General features: G+C 40.0%; 2 protein-coding genes across 3 annotated transcripts in view; both read right to left on the bottom strand.

Moving 5' to 3' along the window:
• Positions 1-27,283, bottom strand: part of ank2a (ankyrin 2a, neuronal) — a 67,746-nt gene that overhangs the window by 9,329 nt on the left and 31,134 nt on the right. The window contains exons 13-40 of one of the 2 annotated variants that reach the window (XM_078259653.1): positions 27,135-27,233; positions 26,753-26,950; positions 26,504-26,602; positions 26,187-26,285; positions 25,572-25,769; positions 23,590-23,688; positions 23,010-23,108; positions 22,782-22,880; positions 22,564-22,662; positions 22,378-22,450; positions 21,109-21,235; positions 20,840-20,918; positions 20,647-20,750; positions 19,288-19,512; positions 18,371-18,525; positions 17,801-18,012; positions 17,497-17,704; positions 17,168-17,264; positions 16,810-17,038; positions 16,350-16,475; positions 16,096-16,218; positions 15,957-15,989; positions 15,847-15,868; positions 3,325-3,402; positions 3,016-3,147; positions 2,572-2,712; positions 2,246-2,456; positions 1,808-1,886 (exon numbers count right to left, since the gene is read on the bottom strand). In XM_078259653.1, the coding sequence (XP_078115779.1) occupies positions 1,808-1,886; positions 2,246-2,456; positions 2,572-2,712; positions 3,016-3,147; positions 3,325-3,402; positions 15,847-15,868; positions 15,957-15,989; positions 16,096-16,218; positions 16,350-16,475; positions 16,810-17,038; positions 17,168-17,264; positions 17,497-17,704; positions 17,801-18,012; positions 18,371-18,525; positions 19,288-19,512; positions 20,647-20,750; positions 20,840-20,918; positions 21,109-21,235; positions 22,378-22,450; positions 22,564-22,662; positions 22,782-22,880; positions 23,010-23,108; positions 23,590-23,688; positions 25,572-25,769; positions 26,187-26,285; positions 26,504-26,602; positions 26,753-26,950; positions 27,135-27,233 (3,543 nt within the window). Of the gene's footprint in view, positions 1-1,807; positions 1,887-2,245; positions 2,457-2,571; positions 2,713-3,015; positions 3,148-3,324; positions 3,403-4,237; positions 10,054-15,846; positions 15,869-15,956; positions 15,990-16,095; positions 16,219-16,349; positions 16,476-16,809; positions 17,039-17,167; positions 17,265-17,496; positions 17,705-17,800; positions 18,013-18,370; positions 18,526-19,287; positions 19,513-20,646; positions 20,751-20,839; positions 20,919-21,108; positions 21,236-22,377; positions 22,451-22,563; positions 22,663-22,781; positions 22,881-23,009; positions 23,109-23,589; positions 23,689-25,571; positions 25,770-26,186; positions 26,286-26,503; positions 26,603-26,752; positions 26,951-27,134; positions 27,234-27,283 lie in introns of those variants that run through there. The other variant, XM_078259644.1, reaches the window with a different exon arrangement.
• LOC144530731 (uncharacterized) lies at positions 10,046-13,032 on the bottom strand. Its single transcript, XM_078270441.1, has 2 exons — positions 10,148-13,032; positions 10,046-10,095 (listed from the first exon to the last, which is right to left on the bottom strand). Exons 1-2 carry the CDS (start codon positions 13,005-13,007, stop codon positions 10,046-10,048), a joined length of 2,910 nt encoding a protein of 969 aa, XP_078126567.1. The 5' UTR covers positions 13,008-13,032.

Raw genomic sequence — 27,283 nt, 5'->3', positions numbered from 1 at the left:
GACTTGAACAGCATAAATCTACTCCACTATGGATACTTTTGACATCATCATGTGTAAGATATTTTGCAGCTGAAACAGCAGTTGTAAACAGAGGTGTCCTTTCTTCAGCTCTTACATGCCATGTCAATCGATTTGGTGCATCTGTGCTTTTTTCATCCCACCATTTATCAAGAGGTGATAGAGCATTTATATAATATTGCAAATGATCTGAGGCTACCAAGTCTGGTGTCAAAGGGCTACCCTGACCTAGTTCTTCGTCGCAGACTGTAGTGTGAGGAGCTGACGTAAGTGGTAAGGGTGGATTTCCTCCTGAATATAGTAAGTAATAATCACAATATTGATTCATAAGTTGGGCACGTATAGGTTCTGAGAGCATAAGTTCAAGAAATGAGAAACTGCACTGAGAAGTCTGTGATTCTGGCGAGGATGGTCGGCAATGACATTCGATATATGATGTCACAGGTGAGATTGCCCTGAATTCTTCCTTTATCTGTACACCGTCAGTTACAGGTGGAATACATTTAGGTACTTGAGAGTGAGGTGACAGTGGCCTATACTTATTCCAAGATTCAAAGAACTCAGAACAAAATGAGTGTGAAATTACAGCAGTGGAAAAATCTTTCAAACCAAACAGTGATGCACATTTATATGTGTTTGATTGATTGGGGTGTAATTCATCTTCAGTTAAATTAATTGTAACATCTGGTGAACTAAATGCATCAGACCTTGGAGAGTGTGCCTGGCTGCCATCCAATATACTGGAAAAGTCAGCAGAAAAGACCTTTTTCCCCCCCAACAAAGAGTCTGGTGACATTGCCCTATAGTCACCAATTGACATTACCGATTCAGGGGACGACAGTCTAGCTATGGGGTCATTTAATATCCATGCCTCTGCAGGGAATATATCCCTTTCATTAACAGGTGAAAATGAGCCACACTGCTTATCAGATGTTAAAGAATCAGGGGTCAAAGGGCTGTACTCTATACAAGTGAAAGGTAATGTCACATCTTGCTCAGGTGACTGCAGTGCAAGATGGGTAATATCAGTTAAGTCACAAGCCATGTGAGCAGGGTCACTCGTTGTCAAACTTTGTGGCAAATTGGTCTTTGGTACCTTCATTTTGAATTGTTTCACCATGCTGTACTTAGCTGTTGCAATTATGGGTTCAACTAAATCATCAATGAAGGGCATGTTTTCTGGATCTGAATCACTGTACACTTGGGGTTTTGTATTTTCTTCTTTACTTGACTTAAAGGGTTTTAAGCCTGTCTCCACACATGAAACATGTGGGATCTTGTCATGACCAGACATTACTTGGGCTGGGACCTCACCAGTACACTTCTGAGAGAGCCTGCTTTTTTGAGCAACATCTTCAGTCATGGCCAGAGTTGCTTGTTGGTCCTTTGGTGGCAAGGCTAACAGGCTAAGGTCAGAAATTCTTCTGCTACTGGTTTTAGCTCGCTCTGTATGCAGTGGTTCATAGCTAAACTCATCACAAAGCTCACTGAAGTCAGTCTCAGCTTGGTCTGACTCTGATAGGCACAAACCAAAGTCTCTGATAGATATAGATGATGGTAACTTCAGGATTTTAGGTGATTGCCCTTGTTCATCTTCACCACCACACTGCTTCAATGGTAACGCTGGGCTGGAGTCGTCTTTGACTTGGCATTGTGTGCCACCTTGGAAAGGCCTAGAAGAATGAACTTCAACACTGCAGCAATCTTGCTGGTCTTTCACTCTGGGGGCATAACCCTGAGTTGCTTTGCTCCCCAGTGCTGCTTCTTTTAAAGTGGGAAGCAAACTTACTTGCTCATCTGAGTTGTCGTAACTTGTAGGTTCTTGTGTAATTACATCTTCAGAGATCCACAGGTTAGGGTTCAATTCACTGTAATACAAAAAGAAGGCTAGGTCAAAAATATGACTGCATGAATGTGATATGTCAAAGCCTTAATTTAACAAGTCTAAAGGGCAACATCCACAAACAATGGACACAGGGCAAATACCTGCACCCTCCTTACATCAGGATATGACACTGTTATATTTCTCAGCCTCAACATGCTGGGAAATATTGCGCTCCCTTAAAACAGCAGTTTTGACTAGACTACTTTTTTATCTTTTTATGCCTATATGGCGTGTCCGGTGTGTGCAATGGGTGTCTGTTGAACTGTGTCAAATGATATGGCATTACGTTACGCTGCTGATATGTGTTGCAGATTCAAGAATCATTTCAAATAAATCATTTACTGTGGGATCTCAAGTTCCTCCAACAGGTCTCCATGCATGCTCTCTGAGTGTGTGTGTCCAACAGGCTCTGCCCAGGAAGGAATATCCAGTAGGGAAGCAACTGAGAGGTCCTCTTCAGAAACAGCTGGGGGTGGTCTGCGGTCTGACTCCACCCTTCTCACGACTCTGGGGCTGTCTGCATCCTCTTGCACTGAAGATAGGGCTACAGACACTAAAAAACACAGTCGTGATAAATAAGAGTGCTAGCAAAAACATGAATATCGCCTGGTGTTAGATAGATACTTGAAACTGGTTGCTGAATTGAGTGTTTGTTTTGGTGTTACTACCTTCACTGTGATCCAGAGTCTTCTCTATCTCTGCATAAGTTCTAGATGTTTGCTCTTGAACTGACTTGTTCATCTGGGTTTCAATAAGATGGACGATGTCCATGCGGTTGATCTTGGTTAGTCTCTTAATCATACAGTCCTCTGTTGAAGGATTTAACAACCATTAAAAGAAGGTTAAAAAGCATTCATTTGACACAACAAAGAAATGATTTAAAAATTGCAAATGTAAGATTACATTGAATCTACAGTATGAATACAGGCCTACCATACACTAATTATTTGATAGATTAAAAACCAAAGTTAAAATAGATTCATTGCACAGGCTGTGTTCAAGCAATTGGTTGGAGTGCAAATGGATTAGCAATGTTTACAGGATTTAAAGTACTGTATTGACAAATACTAGTAAAATGTCAGTTGAAATCTGTCAGACCAAGTACCATGTACCTGTGGCATGTTTGCCTTCACGCTCAACCCAGCGCTGCAGCAAGGCATGGCTCTGCTCTTGGAGGGAATTGGGATTCTCTGTTCTCACTAATTGGATATCGTTCTCACTGAATTCCAGTTCTCTTGCCAGTTCTAGAGTGATGGGTAACAAAACAAGGGATGAAAATGTAAAAAAACACATTTTTTATATATTTTTTGCTGCTAGAACATTGATATAGTTTCAGCTATTCCCTCAGTTCAGCTAACAAATACATCAATTCCATTTCAAACAAAATACTTGCAAAATAATTGCATTATTTTACAGCTTACCAGTCCAGCTGAAGCCAAGAAGATCTGCAATGATAGCTAATGTCTCCTCTTTCCTGTCAGCATCATCCTGCCAATCCACTAAAAAATGCCGTCATAGCCAAACATAAAATTTTAATATCATGGTCAACAATTCAAGGTGTAGAAAACCATTACCTAGATATATCAAAGTAAAGCTTTTTTCACATTGCAGGTACCAGTCATGTAAAATATACTTTGTAGGTATAGATCGAAAATGTTATTCTTGAGGATTCTGTTTTTGGGCTGTAATACTCTGAAATTAAATGTGGGTCTGTGATGTTGACATGGATGATGACATGAAGGTGGGATTTGTCACACTGAAGAGGAGCTGAGTTGTTAACAGACTATGATTATTTGGTCACAATTAGCACATCATGTTTTTAATCATTAGTGTAAACAATGATATTAATGTGCTGATTAAGCGATGTGGATGCTAATATTAGTAAAGCTGTATATTAGTAGTACAGATACCAATACAATAGTGGAAGTCTGCATTAAAATTGTTAAAGATATTACTTCTTTAACAACATGGCCATCCAATCTTGAGATTGCATATACACAGATGGAAAAATAACTTACCAACATGCAAAACACCACACACACACACACACACACACACACACACACACACACACACACACACACACACACACACACACACAAACATACACACGCACACACACACACACACACACACACACACACACACACACACACACACACACACACACACACACACACACAAAAACACAATGCAAGATGGGACAAGACAAATCACAACACAAAAGAAAAACACAAAAACTAATGGTGACATTATGTTCTAGGAATAGGAAAAGGGTCTTGCTGCCGAGGAGAAGAGATAGGAAAGCAAAAGCTCATGTAGGTCTGGCCATACCTGGCGTACATTCTGGAGTTGGCTCATCGACGATTCTCTGCATCTGAGTTTCCACCGTGTCATCCCAGGCAGGCCTGGATTCAAATACATCCTCTATCCCAGAAGATGGTTGCACACCTGGCAACGGGTTGCCTTCAGAATCAGAACTGTGTGAGGCTGGGATGTCATATGTGAAGATAACAGAGTCTGGACTTCTGTGACTAGCGCTGCTTATATCATCAGCATCCAAAGAAGACCTAACAGATGTTTTGGTTGTCTTAGAGAGTTGGATATCATTCCTTTGGGGAGAGGAGAAGGATATTGATTGAGTTGTTGGTTTCTGTTGCACCATGACAGGAAGTTTGGAGGGGGAAAGGTTGGATTCATCAGTGGGTTGACTACTGTCAGAATAACTCCTGCTGGCTTTATTATAGGCTTTACTTCTATCACTATTGGCCTCAGATCTAGTCCTACGATCCAAATTTGAGCTTTTTTCTGCTTTTCTTTGAACCCGATCAAGCTCAGATTTCTGTGAGTCTTTCATGGTTATATCCAAAGGTGGGGGTGCATCCTGATGATATGCTGGGATGCCAGCCTCTGCAGCTGAAATGGACATCTCTATAACTGAGCACTGGTCTTCTTCATCTTCATCCTCCTCATCATCAGGAGAGGAGTCTGAGGAATCATGGCTCTGCTCTGAGTATGCTGAATGGGCAACTGTGGATGTGTCTGATTGAAGGTCAGCTATAGTAGAGTCTAGACAGCCTAGACCAAGGCTTTCAAGGTTTCCAACCTCACTTTGAGTGTTGGTTAGTCTCTCCAAAACACTGGGGGAACCAAGCTGTACCTCTACGGAGCTGCCAAGATCAGCTTCAGAAAGTGGCTTTTCACTCTCTGATATGTCACTTAAGGGTTTGGTGAGAGTTCTGGGTTTGGGAGTAGGAATTGTGTCATTTGCACCCTGAGGTAGATATGATTTGGGGATCTCTTGAAGGGTTGTATCTGTAATATAATCATTTTTCTCTAAAGTTAAAGACTTTGCTTGACCTTCCCCAGTCTCCTCTGGTACAACTTCATCAACTGGATGTTCCCCTATATGAAAAAATGCATATCCTTCCCCTTCATCAAAACTTCTTCTTGTCATATCAATAGCTCCCCCTCTGGTCATTTCAAAAAGCTTCCCCTCTTGAAACTGAAATGGATCAGGGGTTCTTTCATCACCTGGTGTTCGAACAGGTGATTTATCAGTTGTTTTTCTGTTCTCTGCAGGACAAAGATTTATCTGTTCTTCAGCCTCAAACTGTGCATTGAGGACTACATCATTTTCACCCTCAAACCCTGGAATAACATATTCTAGTTCTTTAGTGCACACTATAGCCTGAGGTTTGCTAACAGAATCTGAACCATCTATCAGTGATGACTCAACTTCTTTGTCATCATCTGAATGGTGCTCATCTGTCACACAGCTGGAAAAATGTGTGTCAGTGACTGAGGACCGTTCACCTTCTACAGCTTCTTCTGCCAACAGTGCCAGAGACTCCTCACTTTCTGAACACAATGAGCCATCAACTGATTGAGTAGTTTTGTGTTGTGACTTGATTTCCACCTTCTCCTTAATGCTCACACTAATATCTGTTGCCTCACTAAGTGTGTGAGTGCTTTCTATCACACATTTTTCAAATTTCTTCTCTAGTGTATCTTGTGAGGAAGTCTGTATAACTGGGCCAAATTTTAGATCTAGTTCACCATCTCTGAGATCGCCTGTCTCTGATTTGTCTCTCTTCATTTTAGCCTCCTGTTCCATCTCCTCAAATGTTTTGATCTTTGCAGCCATTTTAAACATCTCCTCCTCTGGAGTTAATTGTTTATTGGTAACATCATCTTTACTATCATCTGCATCAAGAGAGTCTTGTCTTATGAGCATGTGAAGATTCTCATTGTCACATATTTTGGTGTCAGAATACATATTGCCATCAATTACTGTCTTTGCTGAGCAGGAATGTATGTCCTCCTTTATCTTAATTCTCATTTGGTTAAACTCAGAGTTGTTTTCTTGCTCTTCATGCTCACTTTCATCCCTGTAAATATGTTTGTCATAAGAATAACATGCTTTTAGCTGGGAGGCATAATCCTCGTACACAGCTGTCTTGGCTGGCATGTTAAATTCTGTGTCCTTTGATTGGGTCGGACTTCCTTCAAGAGAATCTGGACTAGGGGATTCTCCAGTAGGGCTTGGCTCAATTGAATCAGGGGATTTGTTTGAAGATCTATCCTCCATGAGAGGACTTGACTCTAGCGAGTCTTGATGACATGGCTCTTTAGCTGGGTCAAAAACCACATTGTTTAGGTTCTCCAAATTGGTTGGTCGTTGCGATGTGTCAGAACTACTTGGTAGCAAAAATGTGTGTGTCTTAAGAATTGAATGAGCAGCAACTACATCAACATCTTTATGATCATTGTAACAGTCATCCACTGTTACATATGACTTTGTAATGCTCACCACCCCTTCAGTAGAGTCATTAAAATGTGACGCTGCACATGGTGAGGTTCTATCCTCACCCTCGTTAGATGAGCAACTCTTGGGTCCATCTTCATGGGAACATGTCTGCCATCCACTCTCCAAATCTCCCTTTTTATTGAGGTCCACAAACTCTAAATGTGTATCTTCTAGTGTCATTTGATGTTCAGGGGAGAATGTAAGAGTTTCTCTCTTAGTATCTTTTGTTAATATAACTTCTTTGAAGCTGTCATTGAGTACCTCCTCTTTTGGGTGGCCTTGTATCACTACTGGCTTTTCCTTTAAATATTGACTTAAGTCAGTACTGAGCAGTGACAACATGCCTGTCATGTCCCTCTCAGTTGCAGACTGTTGTTGTGTCTTTCTCTCGATGCAAACTTCTTGGAATGGTGTCTCCAATACAGAACTTGGTGACAATTCTGTGACTCCAACTACGTCAACCTGTATGTGGTCATTTGCCTCTACACCAATCTTATCTTCCAAATTACTGCTTGTCTGAATAACTTGTTTGTAGCTCTCATGGACTAGATCCTCTTCTGGGTGACCTTGTATTGCCACTGGCCTTTCCTCAAGATGTTGGTCCAAGTCACTACTGAGAAGTGACAACATTCCTGACATATCCCTCTCCGTAGCAGACTGTTGATGTTGTTGTTGTGTCTTTCTCTCAATGCAAATTTCTTGGAATGGTGTCTCCAATACAGAACTTGGTGACAATTCTGTAACTCCAACTATGTCTGTCTGCATGTGTTCATTTGCCTCTACACCTATCTTATCTTCCAAATTACTACTTGTCAGAATAACTTGTTTGTAGCTCTCATGGACTAGATCCTCTTCTGGGTGGCTTTGTATTGCCACTGGCTTTTCCTTTAAGTACTGATTTAAGTCAGAACTGAGCAGTGTCAACATTTCTGACATATCCCTTTCAGTTGCAGACTGTTGTTGTTGCTGCTGCTGCATCTTTCTCTCAATGCAAACTTCTTGGAATGGTGTCTCCAATACAGAACTTGGTGAAAATTCTGTGATTTCAACTACGTCGGTCTGTATGTGGTCGTTTGCGTTTACACTTATCTTATCCTCCAAATTACTGCTTGTCAAAATAACTTCTTTGTAGCTCTCATGGACTAGATCCTCTTCTGGGTGGCATTGTATTGCCACTGGCTTTTCCTCAAGATATTGGTCCAAGTCACTACTGAGAAGTGACAACATGCCTGACATATCCCTCTCAGTTGCAGACTGTTGATGTTGTTGTTGTGTCTTTCTCTCAATGCAAACTTCTTGGAATGGTGTCTCCAATACAGAACTTGGTGACAATTCTGTAACTCCAACTACGTCTGTGTGCATGTGTTCATTTGCCTCTACACCTATCTTATCTTCCAAATTACTACTTGTCAGAATAACTTGTTTGTAGCTCTCATGGACAAGATCCTCTTCTGGGTGGCTTTGTATTGCCACTGGCTTTTCCTTTAAGTACTGATTTAAGTCAGAACTGAGCAGTGTCAACATTCCTGACATATCCCTTTCAGTTGCAGACTGTTGTTGTTGCTGCTGCTGCATCTTTCTCTCAATGCAAACTTCTTGGAATGGTGTCTCCAATACAGAACTTGGTGAAAATTCTGTGATTTCAACTACGTCGGTCTGTATGTGGTCGTTTGCGTTTACACTTATCTTATCCTCCAAATTACTGCTTGTCAAAATAACTTCTTTGTAGCTCTCATGGACTAGATCCTCTTCTGGGTGGCATTGTATTGCCACTGGCTTTTCCTCAAGATATTGGTCCAAGTCACTACTGAGAAGTGACAACATGCCTGACATATCCCTCTCAGTTGCAGACTGTTGATGTTGTTGTTGTTGTTGTTGTTGTTTCTTTCTCTCAATGCAAACTTCTTGGAATGGTGTCTCCAATACAGAACTTGGTGACAATTCTGTGATTCCAACTATGTTAGTCTGCATGTGTTCATTTGCCTCTACATCTATCTTATCATCTGAATTACTACTTGTCAAAATAACTTGTTTGTAGCTCTCATTGACTAGAGCCTCTTCTTCTGGGTGGCATTGTATTGTCACTGGCTTTTCCTCGAGATATTGGTCCAAGTCACTACTGAGAAGTGACAACATGCCTGACATATCCCTCTCAGTTGTAGACTGTTCTTGGTGTGTCTTTCTCTCGATGCAAACTTCTTGGAATGATGTCTCCAATACAGTACTTGGTTTAAGTTCTTTGAGTTCAACCACAGCAGTCTGTTCATGTGTCTCTCCACTTATATTATCCTCCACACCAGTACAAGCTATTTGCATTTTATCACATATTGTATTTGTTTGCTCCTCACTCCAGGATTTTCGCATTTTGGTGAGAGTAACTTGTTCAAATTTCTTCTGGATAACGTCCTCTTCTGGAGACCTACATTTTACTGGCCTGTCCTCAAGGTACTTGTCTAAGTCACTGTTAAGCAGTGAAAGCATCCCTGACATCTCCTTTACTTTTGTAGACGGCTGATATAAAGCCTTTCTCTCTACCCACTCTTCCTTCATTGGGATTTCTTCAGTCAGTGTTGCATGGGTTTCTTTAATTTCCCTTGCCATTTCTTCACCTCTCCTTGTGACCTTATGTTTCACTGTATCACAATCAGTTTCTCGTATTGTGCCATCCACTGTCACTCCTTTATTTTCATAAGTGAAAGATGTGAACATTTCAAATTTCTCCTGCACATCATCCTCTTCTATTGGTTGACTAGCCACAGACATCGCCTCTGGATACTGATCCAAGTCATTGTTCATAACTGACAACATAGCTGACGTATCTTTTACTTCTTTACATTCACTCTTTACTTCTTCACCTGCCCATATAATTGAATGTTCTCCCATTGGTGCTTGATATATTTCTTGTTTTGTGCCATCCACTGTTGCTCCTTTATTTCCATCAGTGACAAATGCAAGAATTTCTTTATCTTTGTCCTTTCTTAAAATTGTTTGTTCAAATTTATCCTGAACAAAATCCTCTCCTGGTGGCTGACATGCCACAGGCCTGGCTTTTAGACACTGATCTAAGTCACTGTTCATTAAGGACAACATTCCTGACATATCTTTTACTGTAGTGGATGCCTGGCTAGATGTGTTCCTTTCAATGTGGACTTCTTGAAGTTGTGGCTCATCGATTTTGACCTCTGTTACTTCAGTGTCAGTTTGTGTAAAGAATATTTTGCTTTCACAATCAATTGTTGTGTTATCTTTGCTTGCTCCATGAAGCCTCTTCTCCTGTGAAGTTTTGATGTATGTTTCTTTGCTCTTAGTGGAGTAAGTAAGAATTTCATTGGTTATTTTATGTGTCGCTGCAAGTCCTTCATGATTCTCGCTCTCCCCTGAGCTGGAACAAAGGGTCCTAATATCAACACTAGTGTTCGGGGATTCAGCCATACCTTCATGCTGGGGACTCTCAGGACTTAGATCGTCATCTTTCATTTGATTCTCGATAAGAGAAACACCTTCCCCGAAATAACTTTTCACACAGGGACTTGAGATGGATGCTGGATTTGTATCAGAATCAGCCAAGGTTTCCTCCTCAAGTGCCTCCAGCTGATCACTTACATCTTCAGCTGTTGATGTCTGCTTGAAAAGCTGGTACTCTGGACTTTCTTCCAGCTCAGCCTTTATATCAGCACTGAAGTCCTCAGAATGTCTGCGATCAGGACTGATCTGTGAATCTTCAGATAAACTCCTACCAGTGCTTATGACTGGTTCTCCTAACTGCATCCTGCCCTGGCTCTTCCCTGACAACTCTGGCTCTTCTCTCTCAGGGCTAACCCTTCCATCATCAAACTGATCATCAATTTCTACTGTCTCTCCAAAATAAGCAATATCTGAAATTAGCTGTAATTCCTCAGAGTTATCTCTCCTTAAGCATACTGTTTGTGCCTCAATCTCCAATTTTCCACATATGTCCACATCACTTTGGGGATGGAAAATTGTGATATTCTGTATTTGGGTTTGTAATTTTTGCTCCTGTGTGGGACTGTCTTCACTCGTCTGAATCTCGTCAGGACATATCGATTTAGATGTCAGTGTTGGAATAGAAGATGAAGCAATGGCTTTGTATTCACCCAGGTCAGCTTTACTTTTCGAAGGGTCTTGCCCATTCTGGAATGCTTTCATCAGCTCCTTAACAGACATAGTCTCTTTCTCTAACAACTCTGATGCTCTTGTCTGTGGGATAACGCTTCCATCGTCACATTGAATTGTATCAGCAAATTTTACTGTCTTTCCAAAAGAAGCAGTATCTAAAATTAACTTTGATTCCTCAGAGTAATCTCTGTTTGAGCTTACTGGTTGATTCTCTAAGTCTGTTTTGTCATATTTCTTGACAACACTCTGTTGATGGAAAGTATTGAGGCTCTGAGTTTGGGTTTTTGATTTTGGCTCCTGAATAGGACTTTGTTCAGTCCTTTGTATTTCAGAATCTCCTGATTCAGATGTCAATGTTAAAATGCAAGAAGCCACAGCTTTATGTTCATAAAGCCCAGCTTTAGTTTTTGAGGGATCATGCCCAATCTGGAAAGCTTTCATTAGCTCCTTAACAGACATAGTCTCCTTCTCGGGCAGCTCTGGTGCTTCTCTCTGTGGGCTAATGCTTCCATCGTCACACTGAACTGCATCAGCAAATTTAACTGTCTTTCCAAAAGAAGCACTATCTGAAACAAACTGTGATTCCTCAGAGTTATCTCTAATTAAGCTTACTGGTTGATCCTCTAAGTCTGTTGTGTAACATTTCTTGACATCACTCTGTTGGTGGAAAATTGTGAGATTTTGAGTTTGGGTTTGTGATTTTTGCTCCTGTGTAGCATCTTGTTCAGTCATCTGTATCTCTTCAGAATCGCCTGATTCAGACATCAATGTTGAAATGCAAGAAGTCACAACTTTGTGATCAAAAGGCCCTGCTTTGGTTTTTGAGGGATCATGCCCAGTCTGGAATGTTTTCATCAGCTCCTTCACAGACATAGTCTCCTTCTCTGACAACTCTGATGCCTCTCGACGTGGGCTAACACTTCCATCGTCACATCGAATTGTATCAGCAAATTTTACTGTCTTTCCAAAAGAAGTACTATGTGAAATTAACTGTGATTCCTCAGAGTTATCTTTAATAAAGCTTACAGTTGGATCCTTTATGTCTGTTTTGTCCCATTGCTTGATATCACTCTCTTGATAGAAAGTTGTGAGTCTCTGAGTTTGGGTTTGTGATTTCGGCTCCTCCATAGGACTTTGTTCTGTCCTCTGTATCTGATTAGAATCTTCTGATTCAAATATCAATGTTGAGATACAAGAAGAAGCCACTGCTTTGTGCTCAAAAAGTCCAGCTTTATTTTTCGAAGGGTCTTGTCCAGTCTGAAATGCATTCATCAGTTCCTTAACAGACATAGTCTCCTCTAATCTCTCAGTCTGAGATCTGGGGGATTTAGGGGACTTGGGAACTCTGGGAAGTTCTGGCATGTCTGCCTCATTTTTCCTTGTGGCGATAGAAGATTTTGACTGAGGAATTAGTTCCTGGGTATTTTTTTGCACCTCCTCCTCTTCGAATTTGTTCTGTAAAGCTTTAACTCTGTCCTTTATAGATCCTATTGGTGTCTCAACCACTGATGGAGAAGCTGGAGGATCCTTATCTGTGGAGGGTACAAGGGCACTTTCCTTAAGAACAACATTGCCATCTAACGACTCCTCAGAGCTCATCCTTTCCAGCTCACCCTCAGAGCTGCTACACCCAGAACGTTCTCTATCTCTAAGTTTCTTCCTAATAGGTTTCTTGATATCTGGGGGGCGCCGTCTGCCGTCACGCTTTACAATAACCTGTTCAAATCTATCTTGGACAAGGTCTTCTAGAGAACCACTTGTCACTACAGGTCTCTGTTCCAGGTATTGGTCCATGTCGATGCTAAGGTGTGAGACCAGGCCTGTCATGTCTCTGACCTCTATGGCAGACCTACTTGAAGTCTTCCCCTGAATGCAAACCTCCTGTAAGACGGGCTCTTCGACAGGCGGATTCTTCATTTCAGCAGTCTTAGTCTCATAGAGTGAACCCCATATCTCTTTTTTAGCATCATCTTGTTGCACATTCTGTCTAATATCATTTATGCCACCTCTTTGAATCCCTCCAACCTTTTCCAGCCTGTCTTTGAACATAATGGCCAAAGGCTCTTTTTCCTCCAACCCTCTTGCTCCAGCTCTCTCTGCATATATTAAGTGCTCCATTTGCTCTGCATTCAAAATAGACATTTTGACATCCGACATGTCTGAGAGAAGGTCCGGGCTTGCAAGTGTTGCTGGGTCAAGAGGTTGGTTAGTTCTCAGGGAGAATGTCTCAGTTGATTCAGACTCATCATCTTCAATTAAAAAAGTTTGATAACAAAAAGGGTAAAGAACATAAGGGACAAATTAAGTGGGAAAGAGAGACATCAGAAAGCTGTGATCAAGACAATGCCATCAAAATCCATCTTCTGTTCACAGAGTAAGGAGAAGAATGACAGGGCAGAGGATAAGGAAGTCTTGAAAAGAAGACCAAAAAGAAGATGACAAAGTGATCCAGAAGAGTTTGAAGGGAAGAAGAGCAGCAACAGCATAAGCAAAGCCAGGAGGAGTAACCAAACAGGTAGAATATGGACGAGAATAATATCAATCTTATATGTTTGACTACATATTCAGAAAACTTACACAGAACATAAAAAAGAACCAAAGGGAACAAAGAAATCTACATATGGAACAAATGGACAGGAAGGAAGGATAATAACAGAACTTCTCAAGATTGTTGCTGACATGAAGAGTCATGTCTGCCAACAAATTAATGTTTTAAAACATAGAAAACATAATAAACTGAATACAAAAATGAATAGGGTTTTTAGTAAGAAGAGGTGTGAAGTAAGTAATTAATGTCAATCAAAAAACCCTAACCCTAACCCTTTTGGGTCTGATTTAAAGTTGTACAATACTAAGAATTTATAAGCAATGTAAAGTAATGAACTTATTCACTTAACTTTGAAAAATGGCATAATATTGTAGAGTAAAATACTTACATTTTCTAAATTTATGAAAAAATGTGCATTTCTTGTGGTGTCACATATCATTAAAGGTTAAAATTTGTAAATTATGTTATTCAGAAATGTACTGTTTTGTGACCTTATAGGACTATTAGTTCAAATACAGCAAAAAAGTAGTGATGTAAAATAATTATGTAAAAATGTGAATGGGGATTTGATTTATAGTGCAACTCAATGAATGAATGAAAGCAACTCAGAAAGGTTGGTAAATGAAAGTCAAAGTAAAAAAAGAGATTCATACAAAATGAGTGACAATTATAAAACATAAACCAGCAATAAATCTACACAATTTAACAAAGAACAAACTAATTATGTTGTTTGTCAATTATTTCTGTACAGAACAACATCTGTGTTTTCAGCATGTCACTGGTAAAAATGTTTGATGAATGTGACAAGATGAAAGAATCGGTCAAAATGAATACTTTTTATACTTTATATTATTACCACAAAACATAATTCTCAAGATAAGATGAAATTCTAACACAAATACCTTGGAAATCAAAGCAATTTTGAGTGCATTTGAATAAAAGGTATTATTTTGACCTTCATTTATGATTAATAAAAAAAAAAGCTCATACAGAAAATGGATAAAACTTTGTAATAACCATCATAAATAAATAGTTAATTAATAGTTAGTTAAACTTTAGGTAATACAGTCATGTGAACAAATTAGGACACCCATGCTAAAGTTGACTAAGAAGAGGAATAAAAAAGTCATCTTTAGGAAACTGATTTTAATGCCTTAATTAAAAAAATGAGGGAAAATCTAATCTTTAAGGACACCAATTTTCTTTGTGAATGAATAATGTATCGTAAATAAATAAATGTTCTTCCTTAAAATACAGGGAGCATAAGTAAGTACACCCCTATGTTAAATTCCCATAGAGGCAGGCAGATTTTTATTTTTAAAGGCCAGTTATTTCATGGATCCAGGATACTATGCATCCTGATAAAGGCCTTTGGAATTAAAATAGGCCCACATCATCACATACCCTTCACCATACCTAGAGATTGGCATGGTTTTATTTCAGTTAGCCTAATAGCTGGTTTGATTTGCATTGAGAGATGATTTTATGGAAAGTACCCCATGCCAATCTCTAGGTATGGTGAAGGGTATGTGATGATGTGGCGCTATTTTAATTCCAAAGGCCAAGGGAACTTTATCAGGATGCATAGTATCCTGGATCTGTGAAATAACTGGCCTTTAAAAATAAAAATCTGCCTGCCTCTATGGGAATTTAACATAGGGGTGTACTTACTTATGCCCCCTGTATTTTAAGGAAAAACATTTATTTATTTACAATACATTGATCATTCACAAAGAAAATTGGTGTCCTTAAAGATTGGATTTTTCCTCATTTTTTTTAATTAAGGCATTAAGATCAATTTCCAAAAGATGATTTTTTTAATTCCTCTTTTTAGTCAACTTTAGCATGGGTGTCCTAATATTTTCACATGACTGTAGTTATGTTGCTAAATTATAGCATTACTATTAATTTGCTAACTATTAATTATCATTTCTTTGTTTGTTAACAGTAAAATAACTGTGAACTTAAATTTGATTTACTATCAATTACCATTTATTCCTGATGGTTATTATAAAGTTTTACCAGAAAGGGTAATGGGAGGGAGAAAGTCAGTGGGGTTTGGAATGAGGGGAAGGCAGAGTATATCAGCCATAGCATAGCTGCCAATAACAAACATGTTACATGTACAGGTTAGTAGAGCAAAATAAAAGAGCGAGGTTAATCCAAAATGGAAAGTAGCATATATCAATCAGTGCATCTTGCAGCACATACAGATGTTCATATTTGTAAACTAATACTTTACAACCTTTATGACCAGTAACCTTATGTTAATCAAGTGAAGTGACTCTAATTTACTCTGTTGTACTGGAAAAATAAATATACAATATATACTTAATTTATATATAAATTATACTATATTTGCACCCTCAGTACGAACACCAATGATTGAAAATGGATTGTAAAATGTCTAAAATGCATGCATATACAAAACAACAGAGCTCAGCTTACATTTCTTGTCACTCCTCTCACTCTGCAAGATAAATAAAAAAAGCATAGTTAGTTACAAACTAATTATGATATTGTTCTATACAGTACTGTATCAAGCAAATTTTGTTCACCTCATCATCTGCATCTTGGTCTGAATCAGACTCCTAAAGAGAATCATAAAACAGAGAGAAGGCAAACAATGTAGTTACTGCAACTAAAAATAACGTCCTATTGTTAAACAAATACAAACTAAGATGTATTCAAACTAACCTTTGAGTATGTTGGTAGAGTGATGTTAAGGTTGCAGATAGCATTGTGGTTAAGAGCACGATATGTGCGTGGTTCTTTGGTGAAGGACAAGCGACCACATGGCTCCTGTGCTGTGTCTCTGATCTGTTCATTAATTAAAACAACAATTTAGTCTATTGATTACATATATTTGTATATACACATATCTTCATTTCTAAATCTCTGAGTAAATAAGTAAATATTTTAGACATTTTTTATCCAATGTGTGGTCATACTTTGATGAAGAGGGCCAGTCTGTTCTCTTTGAAGGCAAAAAAGCTGAACACATGGTGCTGTCCACTCTTGGTTAGAGGCACCAGGTTTCCAAAGCAGTCAGCAAATATGGGTTTTCCCTCCAGCACCTGTGTGTGGATATGGGAGCCATTTTCATGATAAAAAAAAACAATTATGTATTCAAATCTTAAAAAACAGTGTTCTCAGAATGTTTAAAGGACACAAACTATATTAATAAAAACCAGTTGGTAGGCGGTATCTGCACTAACCTCTTTCTGTGTCCCTTAAGATACCCACCAACTTCACTCTTCACTACACTTTTCCCATAATCCTCTTCTTTCCTTCTTTACACCTCTAAAATGTGGCTACATACTAATTCAGCATTACTTCTCTCATTTCTATGCTCACTCCCCTTTAGATGAACCCATTCTCATACATTTATTCCCCATCATCACACTGCACCTCAACATCTCGGCTACGGGCAACTTCAGTGAAGTTCTCTTGTTGCTCTAGGGTCTTGTCCATCTTGTCGTCCGTCATGCAAAAACAGCGCAGACGGGCCTCAATGGGGTCAAGTGTCTTAGCAAAAATGACAAACTTGGCCATGTATGGAACACAGATGATCTCTCTGTACAGCTGAGAGCCAAAACTAACAGACTCCTGGATCTGTCTGCAGTCTATCAGCCAGAACCTAGGAGTATGAATGGCACATTTAGTTGAATCACCTACATAAAGAAAAGGAGTATATTAAAGTGTTACGCGTCTATGTGAAGGTCATTTGACTCCACAAAGACAAAACAAAAATGTAGGAAGAATTTACCTCGCTGACACGTTTGTAGTGAAGGACACACATTGGTTAACAAAGGTGAGAGGCGTGGAGCCAGTAATGTCCTCCCATTGGGCAGGAGTAGTTCCACCTGAAACACAGACCCATGATTTTTTTACCCATCCTGTCATGGCTGTTCACTCTTTTTTTGTATTTATAGAAAAGAAAAATTATGACAGGATTTCACGATCCAAGCATGCATTGATGGAGTATTTATTTTGACTAGTCTACATTACCACAATTAGCTAGTGGTAGCTGATAATGCACTGTGATGTGTTCATTTTTATTTTATTGTTTGCTAATTGATTATTCAAATTACTTACCTGTAATGCTGCAAAGCAAACGTAAGGTGGGGGTCTCCCCACTGTACACTCCACTTGACCCGTCACTATTGGAGCTCTTGGGAATAGGGATTGTCATGGTGATTGGTTTGTGGAACTTCCTCCTTCTTGGCTCCAATGTGACAATTGAGCTGAATGTGGCTTTGTTACCAAGAACCTTTCTTAACACCTCAACATCAATGGGCTGAGCCTGGGACAAAGTACAAAATGTATCAACATAACTTTATTAGTTGCTATAACTTTGAACATTTGATTCATGTCTGGCCAAGAAATGCACTATACGTACCTGTAGCCCAACTCTAATCTTCTTGGTGAGGGCTCCTTCAGGGAAGACAGCCTGGACCTGGGGCACAAGAGTGCTACTGAGGACCCCGCCCTCTGGTCCAATCAAATGACTGTCCTGCTTTATGCGTGATACCACCGCAAAATACTGTGGAAAGTCTCGGGTGATGATGCGGCATATTCTTTTCTTTTCAAGCTCCTCTGGGGAATCAAGTTCTGTGAAGATCAAAAATATTTAGCATAAATACCATAGCAGCAGTCAATTGTGTGAAGTTTGGAGAATGACATTTCAGGTGTGCGATTACTTCAGTTTCTCCTTTATCCATTTCCCTACTTTCTGCTTCCCATTATTATCCCATCAGTGTAATCTAAATGGTGAGTCTGGCCTGCTTCACTACATTGGCCTGTATTAAGGCTTACTTTGATCATATTAGGGATCTAAGTTTCTGTGCTGTTGGTTTTCATGCATTGTTTTCATAAAAAATGCTGTGATGTAAAATATCAAACCCTATCACCAACCCTTGGTTAGCTTATCACAGTTAGGATCTAGCTAGATCTAGTTAGGATCCCTTACTTTCATCCATGCCGTTAAGTATCTGGTTCAGTTCCTCTTCAGTGAAGTCACAGTGGTGTTCCCTCCAGCTCTCTCCTGTCTCACTTCTCAAGATCACTAGCTCTCGCTCTGTTCCCCGCAGGGCTGCAAAATGGGGGATCTCCACAATCACAGGCCTAAAAGGGTGACAAGGTAAAGTCAAACACAAATTGAAATTAAAAGTACATTTGTGGTAACAGTTTGACAGAGCTGGTTTCATCAGAGATAATATGATGTTTGGGTTGATTTATGCAAGTAAAGAAACAAACAAAACAAATAGGAAGATTCAAATTTGTGTGTAAAAACATCAGCTGCATTACATGCCTAGTAGAACAAACATATTCATGAAAAAGTCATTTGAAAAATATTTAAACAAAAAGAGAAAATCCATTCCACATCAGGAGCAGAATCTACGAGAAACAAGTCTGGGGATTGGTACTATAGACTGAGGAAAGCATGGGGATAACGCAACAACACAAGACAACAGGTCGGGTGGTTTCAGACAAAGGCTTGCACTTTTATAGTACCAAGAAAAAGGAAGTAACAAAATAAAAAACAAAAAAGCGATACTCATAAATATCTTATGGAAAACTCAAAAAAATCTCAGGTGGACACAGTGGAAAAATATGGGTGAGTATGTGATCACTTCCAGAATGGTAGGGTGTCCCCCAACCATAGTCCTACCCGAGGAACTTGGTTCCTGGAGGACCCAGCTGCAGGATGCGACTGACCAGGCTCTCACCCTCATTTAGAGGGGGTGGAGCTGTGGGAAGGTGGAGCTTACTGATCCATGCGCAGCACAGAGAGGGAATGAAGAAGAACATATGAACACACCACACAACAGTGTAAACACACTCACACAAGACAATACACGCACACAAACTCAAACACACACTTACCCCAGGAACTGGGCTCCAGTGGGTCCCACTTCAATGATGCGACCAGCCAGCCCCTCACCCTCCACCATAGGGGGCATAGAGGCCAGACGGTGTCTCTTCACCAGCCTGCATGTCACCCGCGTGGGTGCAGAACACTTTCTTGGTGGCACAATGATTCGCAGGCCATTGTGACGGCAACCACGCATGGCCCCGCCCCTGGCATCTACCATGAAGCTGACCAGGAAGCTGAAGAAGAGGGTCAAGAGGATGTCAAATAAAGTGTTTTTTAAGATTAATGGTTAATAAATGCAATACCTCGGCACAGAGGATAAATCTGTTGACTATGAGCCTCCATGCAGACAATATTATAGTAAGAAGGAACCATTTTAATGACCCCATTCAGTACTGATATAACAACAAGCATATCTCAGCAGATACAAATAATTTCATTTCATTTCATTCTAGCCTCTTTCCAGTTTCATTCCACTCAAAATGTAATTTGCAAGCCAGGCAAGCAAGAGGAGGGCATTGATCAAGATTATTTCTGGATAATCTTGTATGTCAGGGAGCAAATAGGTATTAAATATTAACAAGTAATACGTTCTTACAGTAATACTCAAGGTTTCTGTATATGAAAAGTTAGCACATATTAACATAAATATGTCTATAGTCAAACTGTTGTTGCTGTTTTTGGAATTTGATCAGATGCTCAAGATTAAAGGAGTCAGATCTGCATCAAGAATAAAAAACTTGATTGAGACATCTCTAGTAAACAAAACCTGGACATGTAAAGTCATGCATTATGAAATCATGCGGACAGATAGTATGGTAATGAGAAGATAATTTAATAGTGAATGAGAAAAAAAAGTACGGGCACAGAGGAGAGAAGAACAAGAGAGTAGCAAAAACAAAGAATAAAGAGTATCACCTGCTGTTGTCATGGTCTAGGCACGGAGAGGAACGGCTAGAAGCAGAATACAACAATACACACATACACACACACACACACACACACACACACACACGCACACACACACAATCACAATCACAATCGCAAACACAGCCAACACAAGAGAGTGCACAAAGAGGCAACAAGGCAATGAACAAAAAGAGAAAAAGAATAGGTAAAAATGTGAGAAAAACCTGACCAGAGACAGAAAAAGACACAGCAGCAAAGATAAAAGAATAAAAATAGAGAAAACCTGGACGCGAAGGAGTGAAAAATTAAAATTGATTTAGACGTGACTCATACACTCCTGATAGTAAACAAAAGCATGTAAAAGATGGCGTCTCCATTTCAAGAATAAATACACATCTTTAGTGTCACTTTTACACCAGGGAACGGTGTGAATGTGTGTGTGTGTGTGTGTGTGTGTATACCCAGAATGTAGCAGACTGGAGGATAACACCACATTATCAAGGTGCTCAGCACCCCAGCTCAGACGGAACGAGTCCTTATCGTGCTCTCTAGACAGTGCTGACACCTACAGACCAAGAAACAGGCCAGTTGGAGTCACAAAAGCCTAAACCAACAAAATGACAACCATACCCTATTTGTATGCTTTGTCCTCACCTGGTGGCTTGTAAGCATGTCTTCGATGAGAACTCCCTCTCTCTGATGGAAACTTTGGTGAATGGGAGTGTGCTGCGACCTGTTGTGAAAAAGCAGGTTGGATTTTCTGAGTGTCTTTATATGTTACTGCCTGGTTGTGTGTTTGCATCATGGCAGGTCGGTCAACGGCAGTGGATGACAGTATGAGCAATGTGTCATCACCTGCTTTACACCTGTGCTGTCATTTGTTACGTTTTTGTTAAGTGTGAGAATATACTGTATGTATTGACCTGTCCAGGTTGTGGCTCATGTAGCTGAAGCCGTCCAGGTAGTGTCCTGGCAGAGAGTCATCTCCCAGCTCTCTGAGATCTTCCGCTCTCAGGTACTCTCCTCCATCACCTGTCATAGTGTCCTCACCTGGGAAACAAAGGTTTGCCATTTGATATATTGCAAAGAAAGAAAGATTAATCTTTTTGAGAAACTAAAATTGTCCACCTGGCCAGGAAGTTTTGGATCTTTTATGACTGTACTGTATTTATTCAAACATGTCCACAGTCCTGCTGCTTGTATTTTCCATCTCAGCTCAGGTCATTGAACTATTTTAAAACTTCCAGTCTCGGGAGGGGAGGGTGGGGGTTGAACTTGAGATCATTTTCTCCTTGCTTAGTTTTGCATTTTTCACTCATCAGAACACACCATACTTACTTTACACCATGCATGAGAGCCCTATAGGAGGACTCACAAAATGCATCTGCAATTTGCGAGGGACAATCATTTGTGAAACATGACGCTGCCACCATTTGCGATCTACGTCTGAGCAGTGCTCGCAGATTGCTTTTGTGAAACGGTTCACTGGTTCTGAAGACTTGACAACCTTGTTGAAAATAGATTTTTGTATGTCACCATAACTTAGTCAGTTCATTCCTCAATTATCTATATTTGTAAATGTCATGCTCATATCAACAGCCCCACACATTTTATACAGTTAGTTTCCACCATTGCATTAAAACCAGTCAATTCTGATTACACCCAATAAACAACGAGATGTTAGATCATGGAAAGGCCATCTTATCTAAAATCAGGTATATCAACCGCACAACAACAAATATCAGCCATATACAGACTCTCTAGAGGCAGGCTCTCTGGGGATCGGATTTTGGAGTAAAAGGCTAGAGACAAAATTCATTGTTTTAGCAAAAAGTAAATGCATTACTGAACACTACCAATATGTCACACTGATTGGTCACAAGAACACAAATAAAGTCCACACCAAGCTGGCAGAGCAGGGCATACATTTTGCAGTATCTTCCAGCTCCACAGACATCTCAGATAATGGCTCGTCTTCCAACCTCAAAGCTATGAAACATACAGCTTTAAGACCCACGGCTACATCACCCACAATACACAGCTCTTTATGACTACTGAACAACGGAAAAGAGAGCTAGCACGTGTTGTCCAAGGTCAGTTTTGAGTTATAGTATCCGTAGCCTAAAAAACGCCGACAGTACAGTACACAGTAAGTTCTTTGTTTTTTGCTTTCTCTGTTTAAAGTAACTCACCTTCTTCATCAGACACATCAAGGATCTCAGTCATGGTCTCAGGAACATTGAGCTTGTGTTTCTCTGTGACCGTCTGATGCCCCCATTCACAGTCATGGACAAACAACCAAATTAGAGAAAAGTTCATTAGGTTTTCTGGAAAATTTAGGACAAAACATCCTGAGTCTTGAGGTACCACAAGCTTACCGTTGTGGTAGTGATGACCTCCTCAGTGACAACTTTCAGTGTGTCCACTACAGAGATGTAACCCAGACGTCTGGCAATAGACAGAGCAGTGTTTCCATTCTAACAGGAAGACAGAGATAGTGTTAATGTGACAAAAAAAAACTTACTTTCTTTCTTTTCTTTTAAAAAAAACATTGCTTATTAATGAGAAGAGAGTAAATCATTTGTTTTCTTCTTACCACTGTAGTAGCATTGGGATTGGCACCATGTTGTAGCAACATATTGATTATATGTGTATTCCCTTGTTGTGCTGCCTGGTGAAGGGGTGTATATCCATTCTGTAGAACAAAATATTTTATATATCTAAATTAACACAGACTTAAACTGTATTATGTCTTGTGCTTAATTTTGCAGTTTAAATTGATCAGCGTTTCTTCACATAGGAAAGTTTGACATTTGAATTCTACCTTGGTTTTGGCGTTGACGCTGGCACCTTGCTGTAACAGGAAGTTCACCATCTTGGCATTGCCATAGTGACATGCCACTATGAGAGGGGTGTATCCGAGCTGGAGCGTAGAGAGAATGAGGAGTTGATACAGAGAGATTTTCTTTTCCAGTTGTGTCTGCTTTGTTTTACTTGTTTGTGAAGAAGCTGTGTATAGCAACATAGATCAACGCCCTCTGAATGATGTAGATGCATGATGTAGACATCACCATACTTGTATAAAGACAGCAGGTGGCACATATGCTGAATATGTGTTACGATTTGTGATTTAGTGAGATTGTTGCGAGTAGTGAGATTCCTCACATTTAAAGTAAAACGCAATCTCTTGCGGTGAATACACATAAAATACGATGCATAATACACCGGGGGATTCCCATTAATTAGCCAGCGGGTGTAATTCCAAGATGTTCTACTGTAGGACTTCAACATAGAAATTAAAAACAAATCTTTGTCTTCACTTCCATAAATTCACATCATTGGTGACTAGTTTGTGTCTGTGTATGCCTTTTAGTGTGTTTGTGTGTACATTAATGTGTGTGTACCTTAGTTTGCTGATCCAAGTTGGCATCATGCTTGGCCACTACTTCTGCTGCATTGACTCTGTCTTCTTGGGCTGCGAGATGCAGAGGCGTCAGTCCGGTCTGTAACATACAGAGCACAGTGTTGTCTTAGTGTTGTGTGTCTGTCTGTGTGTGTAACTACTTAGGTGAAACACTTGATTTGCAAACTATACATGTTATTGGTATGTGGGACACTACAGAAAAAACCTGTAACTCAATCCCTTTTGTATAGGGTGACCAGACATCCCCGGAAACTGGGGACTGTCCCCGGTTTCGGTGACCTGTCCCTGGCTGGAGCTGTCCCCGGAAATGTCCCCGGTTTTCACTGTGACTGACCCAAAATTAGAATGAAAGAAAGAAAACATTGACCAAACGTATAGTCATGCACCCTACACACGCAGGCTCAGCCAGAGCAAGCGCTGCTCAGAGATTTTCTAGAATGCCCATATTTTACGATGCTAAAATTACTGTTTATTTACATGGTAGTACATACTCTGGTGGGTTTAGCGAATGCAATTTCGCGGACTTTTTATAGTTAAAAAAAAGATCTTACTCTTTAACAGAAAGGTCGACCTACATAGAAATCCTTTCCATAATGTTATCAGACACTTAGAATATTAATCTGAGCCTGTCAATGGCAAAACGAGCACTTTTATGAACGTGAATACAAGCTGAACAATTGTCCTATTAACTTACTGTACATTGTAGCTTGTTTCGCCGTGGACTGCAGCGCTCTCGTTTAATACTGGACCAATGTCAAAGAAAAATATTTCCTCAATAGTTTTAATTGTATCCGATACTCAATGAGCTGTTGCAGAAACAAGCCCAAAGTGAAGCAATAAAGCAAAAGCTGTCAGATAAATGTAGTGCAGTAAACATTACAACATTTCCCTCTGAGGTGTAGTGGAGTACGTAAGTATGAAGTAGTAGCAGGGGCGATTCTAGGATCAGACCTTTAGGGGGGCTCAGCCCCTAATGAGAATGTGACACGGATACAGTGCATGCAAAAGTGTTAACCCCCTTGCTGTGACAAATGGTTTGCGAGAAAATTTACATTGAACTTACATGAAATGTTATCATATTTGCATTCTGCATAAATCTCTGCACACCATTACTCTCTGTGAAATATCTCACAAACTCGTCACTCAACACATGCATCGGTACAACGAGCGGTACCCAGGTAATCCGGTTTTGAAATTGCAACAACATTTCTACATGGTCTACAACTTTGGGCACAAATCATAATGTATTCTCATGTAAACTATTTATGTCAGCACAGACATTTTTGTAAATTGCTTAGCCAGTGTATCCCACCATAATGGTTATTATATTGCCAGATTCCAGACAATCCCACTTACTTATATATATCCCACTTACAAATATAAATATATATTTCTACTGGTATGCTTTCTAGTGACATCAATGCAAAAATATGAAGAAAAAACTATTCCACCTGTGTGTGCATGGTTAAAATTCTGAAGTGCAAAATAGCTCAGGCTACAGCACAAATACAGTATTCCCATCCATAGATAAGAATAATCAAGTCTAACCTCTGAATTTCTTTTCAAAGTGCACCAGATTGATGCATTTAAATGTTAAAATTACAGGGGAGCATGCCCATTGACCCCCCTAGGGAGGCTTGTGCCTCTATGCAGTTATAGGTCTAGTGAGGGGCAGTGTCCCTGTTTTAAGTTTTACAAAGATAAAAACATTACCTGTTTTGGAGGTATTTACGCTTCTGAGCTGAAAATGTCCCCGGATTTTGTCTCAGAAATCTGGTCACCTTACTTTTGCATATTCTGAATGGTTGCAAGATTAAAGACATACGATTACATTCTTATGTCCTATTAAAATATAAGATCTAATGGTGCCACCTGCACCCTTAGTAATAGATGCAGTGGCTAAACAATATTAAAACAATTGTCTGACCAAAGTATTACAATGTGTCTGTGTTTGTGTGTGACCTTGGTGGCTGTGTTGACGTGAGCTCCTTTGCCCAGCAGCAGGCTGGCCATCTCAGCGTGCCCTTCCTGGACTGCCAGGTGTAGAGGGCTGACTCCCTGCTTGGTCAGAACATTGGTCTCTGCTCCATACTGCAGCAGTGCTAATGCGATGTTCGTCTGGTTCTTTTTGGCTGCAATGTGGAGAGGAGTGTAGCCATTCTGGAAAGGGAGTAAGGTGAACAGTTAGATGCTATGTTGCATATTGTTGCATATTGATGCTATATTGTTGATGCTATCAACAACATCAACAAAATCCCCCCTATACATTTTAAACAGTGGCTAAAACAGCAGGTATTTATGATCCCTTTTTACCGTGCAGCTAAAATCTAAAATATCAAGAATATCTCAGGTTTTGGTATCAGCTCGTAAAAATCAAAGGACTGCTTAGCGTCACTCTCCAGCTCTTGGTGTCACTACTATAATCAATAAGATCTTGTAGTAAGCTGAAAAGTAAAATGAAAATGTAAAAAAAAGTCAAATGCAGTGCTTGATCACAAAATAGCTGCTAAAGCAGAATGCATCACATATTGTGCAAGTGTCTGAAGTACTGTTCTTCTTTAAAATCCTTTGTCTAACCTTTGCAGTAGCATAAGGTGATGCCCCTTTATCCAGCAGCAGCAGAGCTACTTCTTGGTTGTCATAATGAGCTGCCACATGCAGCGGAGTCAGGCCATTCTGTAAGAGGAAGCATTTGATTTAATGATTAGTATTTCTGTTATGGAACAGTGTACGTTTATGATTTTTTTGTTTTTCTCTTCCTGCGTACAACAATTATTTTCTACCCTAAAATGAGGCTATTTCAGAGACACAATTGTCCTGGAATAACCTCACACCTTTTCTCTGTAATGTTCCATAGTATTTGAGTGTATAAATAATCCTGATTTTCGAGTCACCTTGCCAGCATCATCAGGGAGAGCTTTGCGTTGAAGGAGAAGTTTTGCTACATCGAGGCTTCCATACTTAGCTGCTACATGTAACGGAGTGAATCCTTTCTGTGGAGGAAAAAAGGGAAACGTTTGTTTCAAACCTGCATATTCAAACTGTTTAACTGGATATTTGTGAGCCTAAATAATAATCTTGCATCTGTTTGTTTGATCAGGTATGTCTTTGTCGGTGTACATCATGTTCTATCCTCTGTTCACCTTCGTGGCCAGTGAGTGTGAGGCTCCGGCCTCCAGCAGCACAGCAGCAGTCTCTACCTGGCCCTCCCTGGCTGAAATGTGGAGGGGAGTGTAGCCGTTGGTGGTGGCAGCATCTGGATGAGCCATGTGCTGCAGCAGCAACTGGACAATATCAGTTTTCCCCAAACGGGATGAAATGTGGAGGGGAGTCTGGTCCTCCTGTGGTTGAGGGATGAAAAGGCAGAGAGACAGTTAGAAACAATTATATTAGAAAAGATCGACACACAGTAGCCAGAGCTGAGGCAAGCGACATGACCCATGAGTATGTGTGGATGAAATATTGCTTATTTATGATAAACAGAGGAAACAGTGATTAACTCTGATGATGCGACAGATGACTCACCCTGGCTATAGCATCAACCAATGCTCCATTCCTCAGCAAACAGCGAACCACTTCCATCTGACCTGCTCGTGCTGCCATGTGGAGAGCTGTCTCACCACGCTGATATGCAAAGACAGAACATTTATCAGGGTTATGATGCTGTGCTGAAT

Source organism: Sander vitreus, chromosome 2, assembly GCF_031162955.1.
Source record: "Sander vitreus isolate 19-12246 chromosome 2, sanVit1, whole genome shotgun sequence".
Taxonomy (NCBI): Eukaryota; Metazoa; Chordata; class Actinopteri; order Perciformes; family Percidae; genus Sander; species Sander vitreus.
The sequence above is the reverse complement of the archived record's forward strand: the minus strand, read 5'-3'. Positions and strand labels throughout refer to the sequence as shown.

Excerpts from the sequence above, each read along its gene's own strand:
- LOC144530731 (XM_078270441.1), bottom strand. The coding sequence starts at position 13,007 with ATGTCGGATGTCAAAATGTCTATTTTGAATGCAGAGCAAATGGAGCAC. Across the intron at positions 10,096-10,147 it reads TGAGAGTCCCCAGCATGAAG|CTCAGGGGAGAGCGAGAATC; the intron begins GTATGGCTGAAT and ends CCTTTGTTCCAG.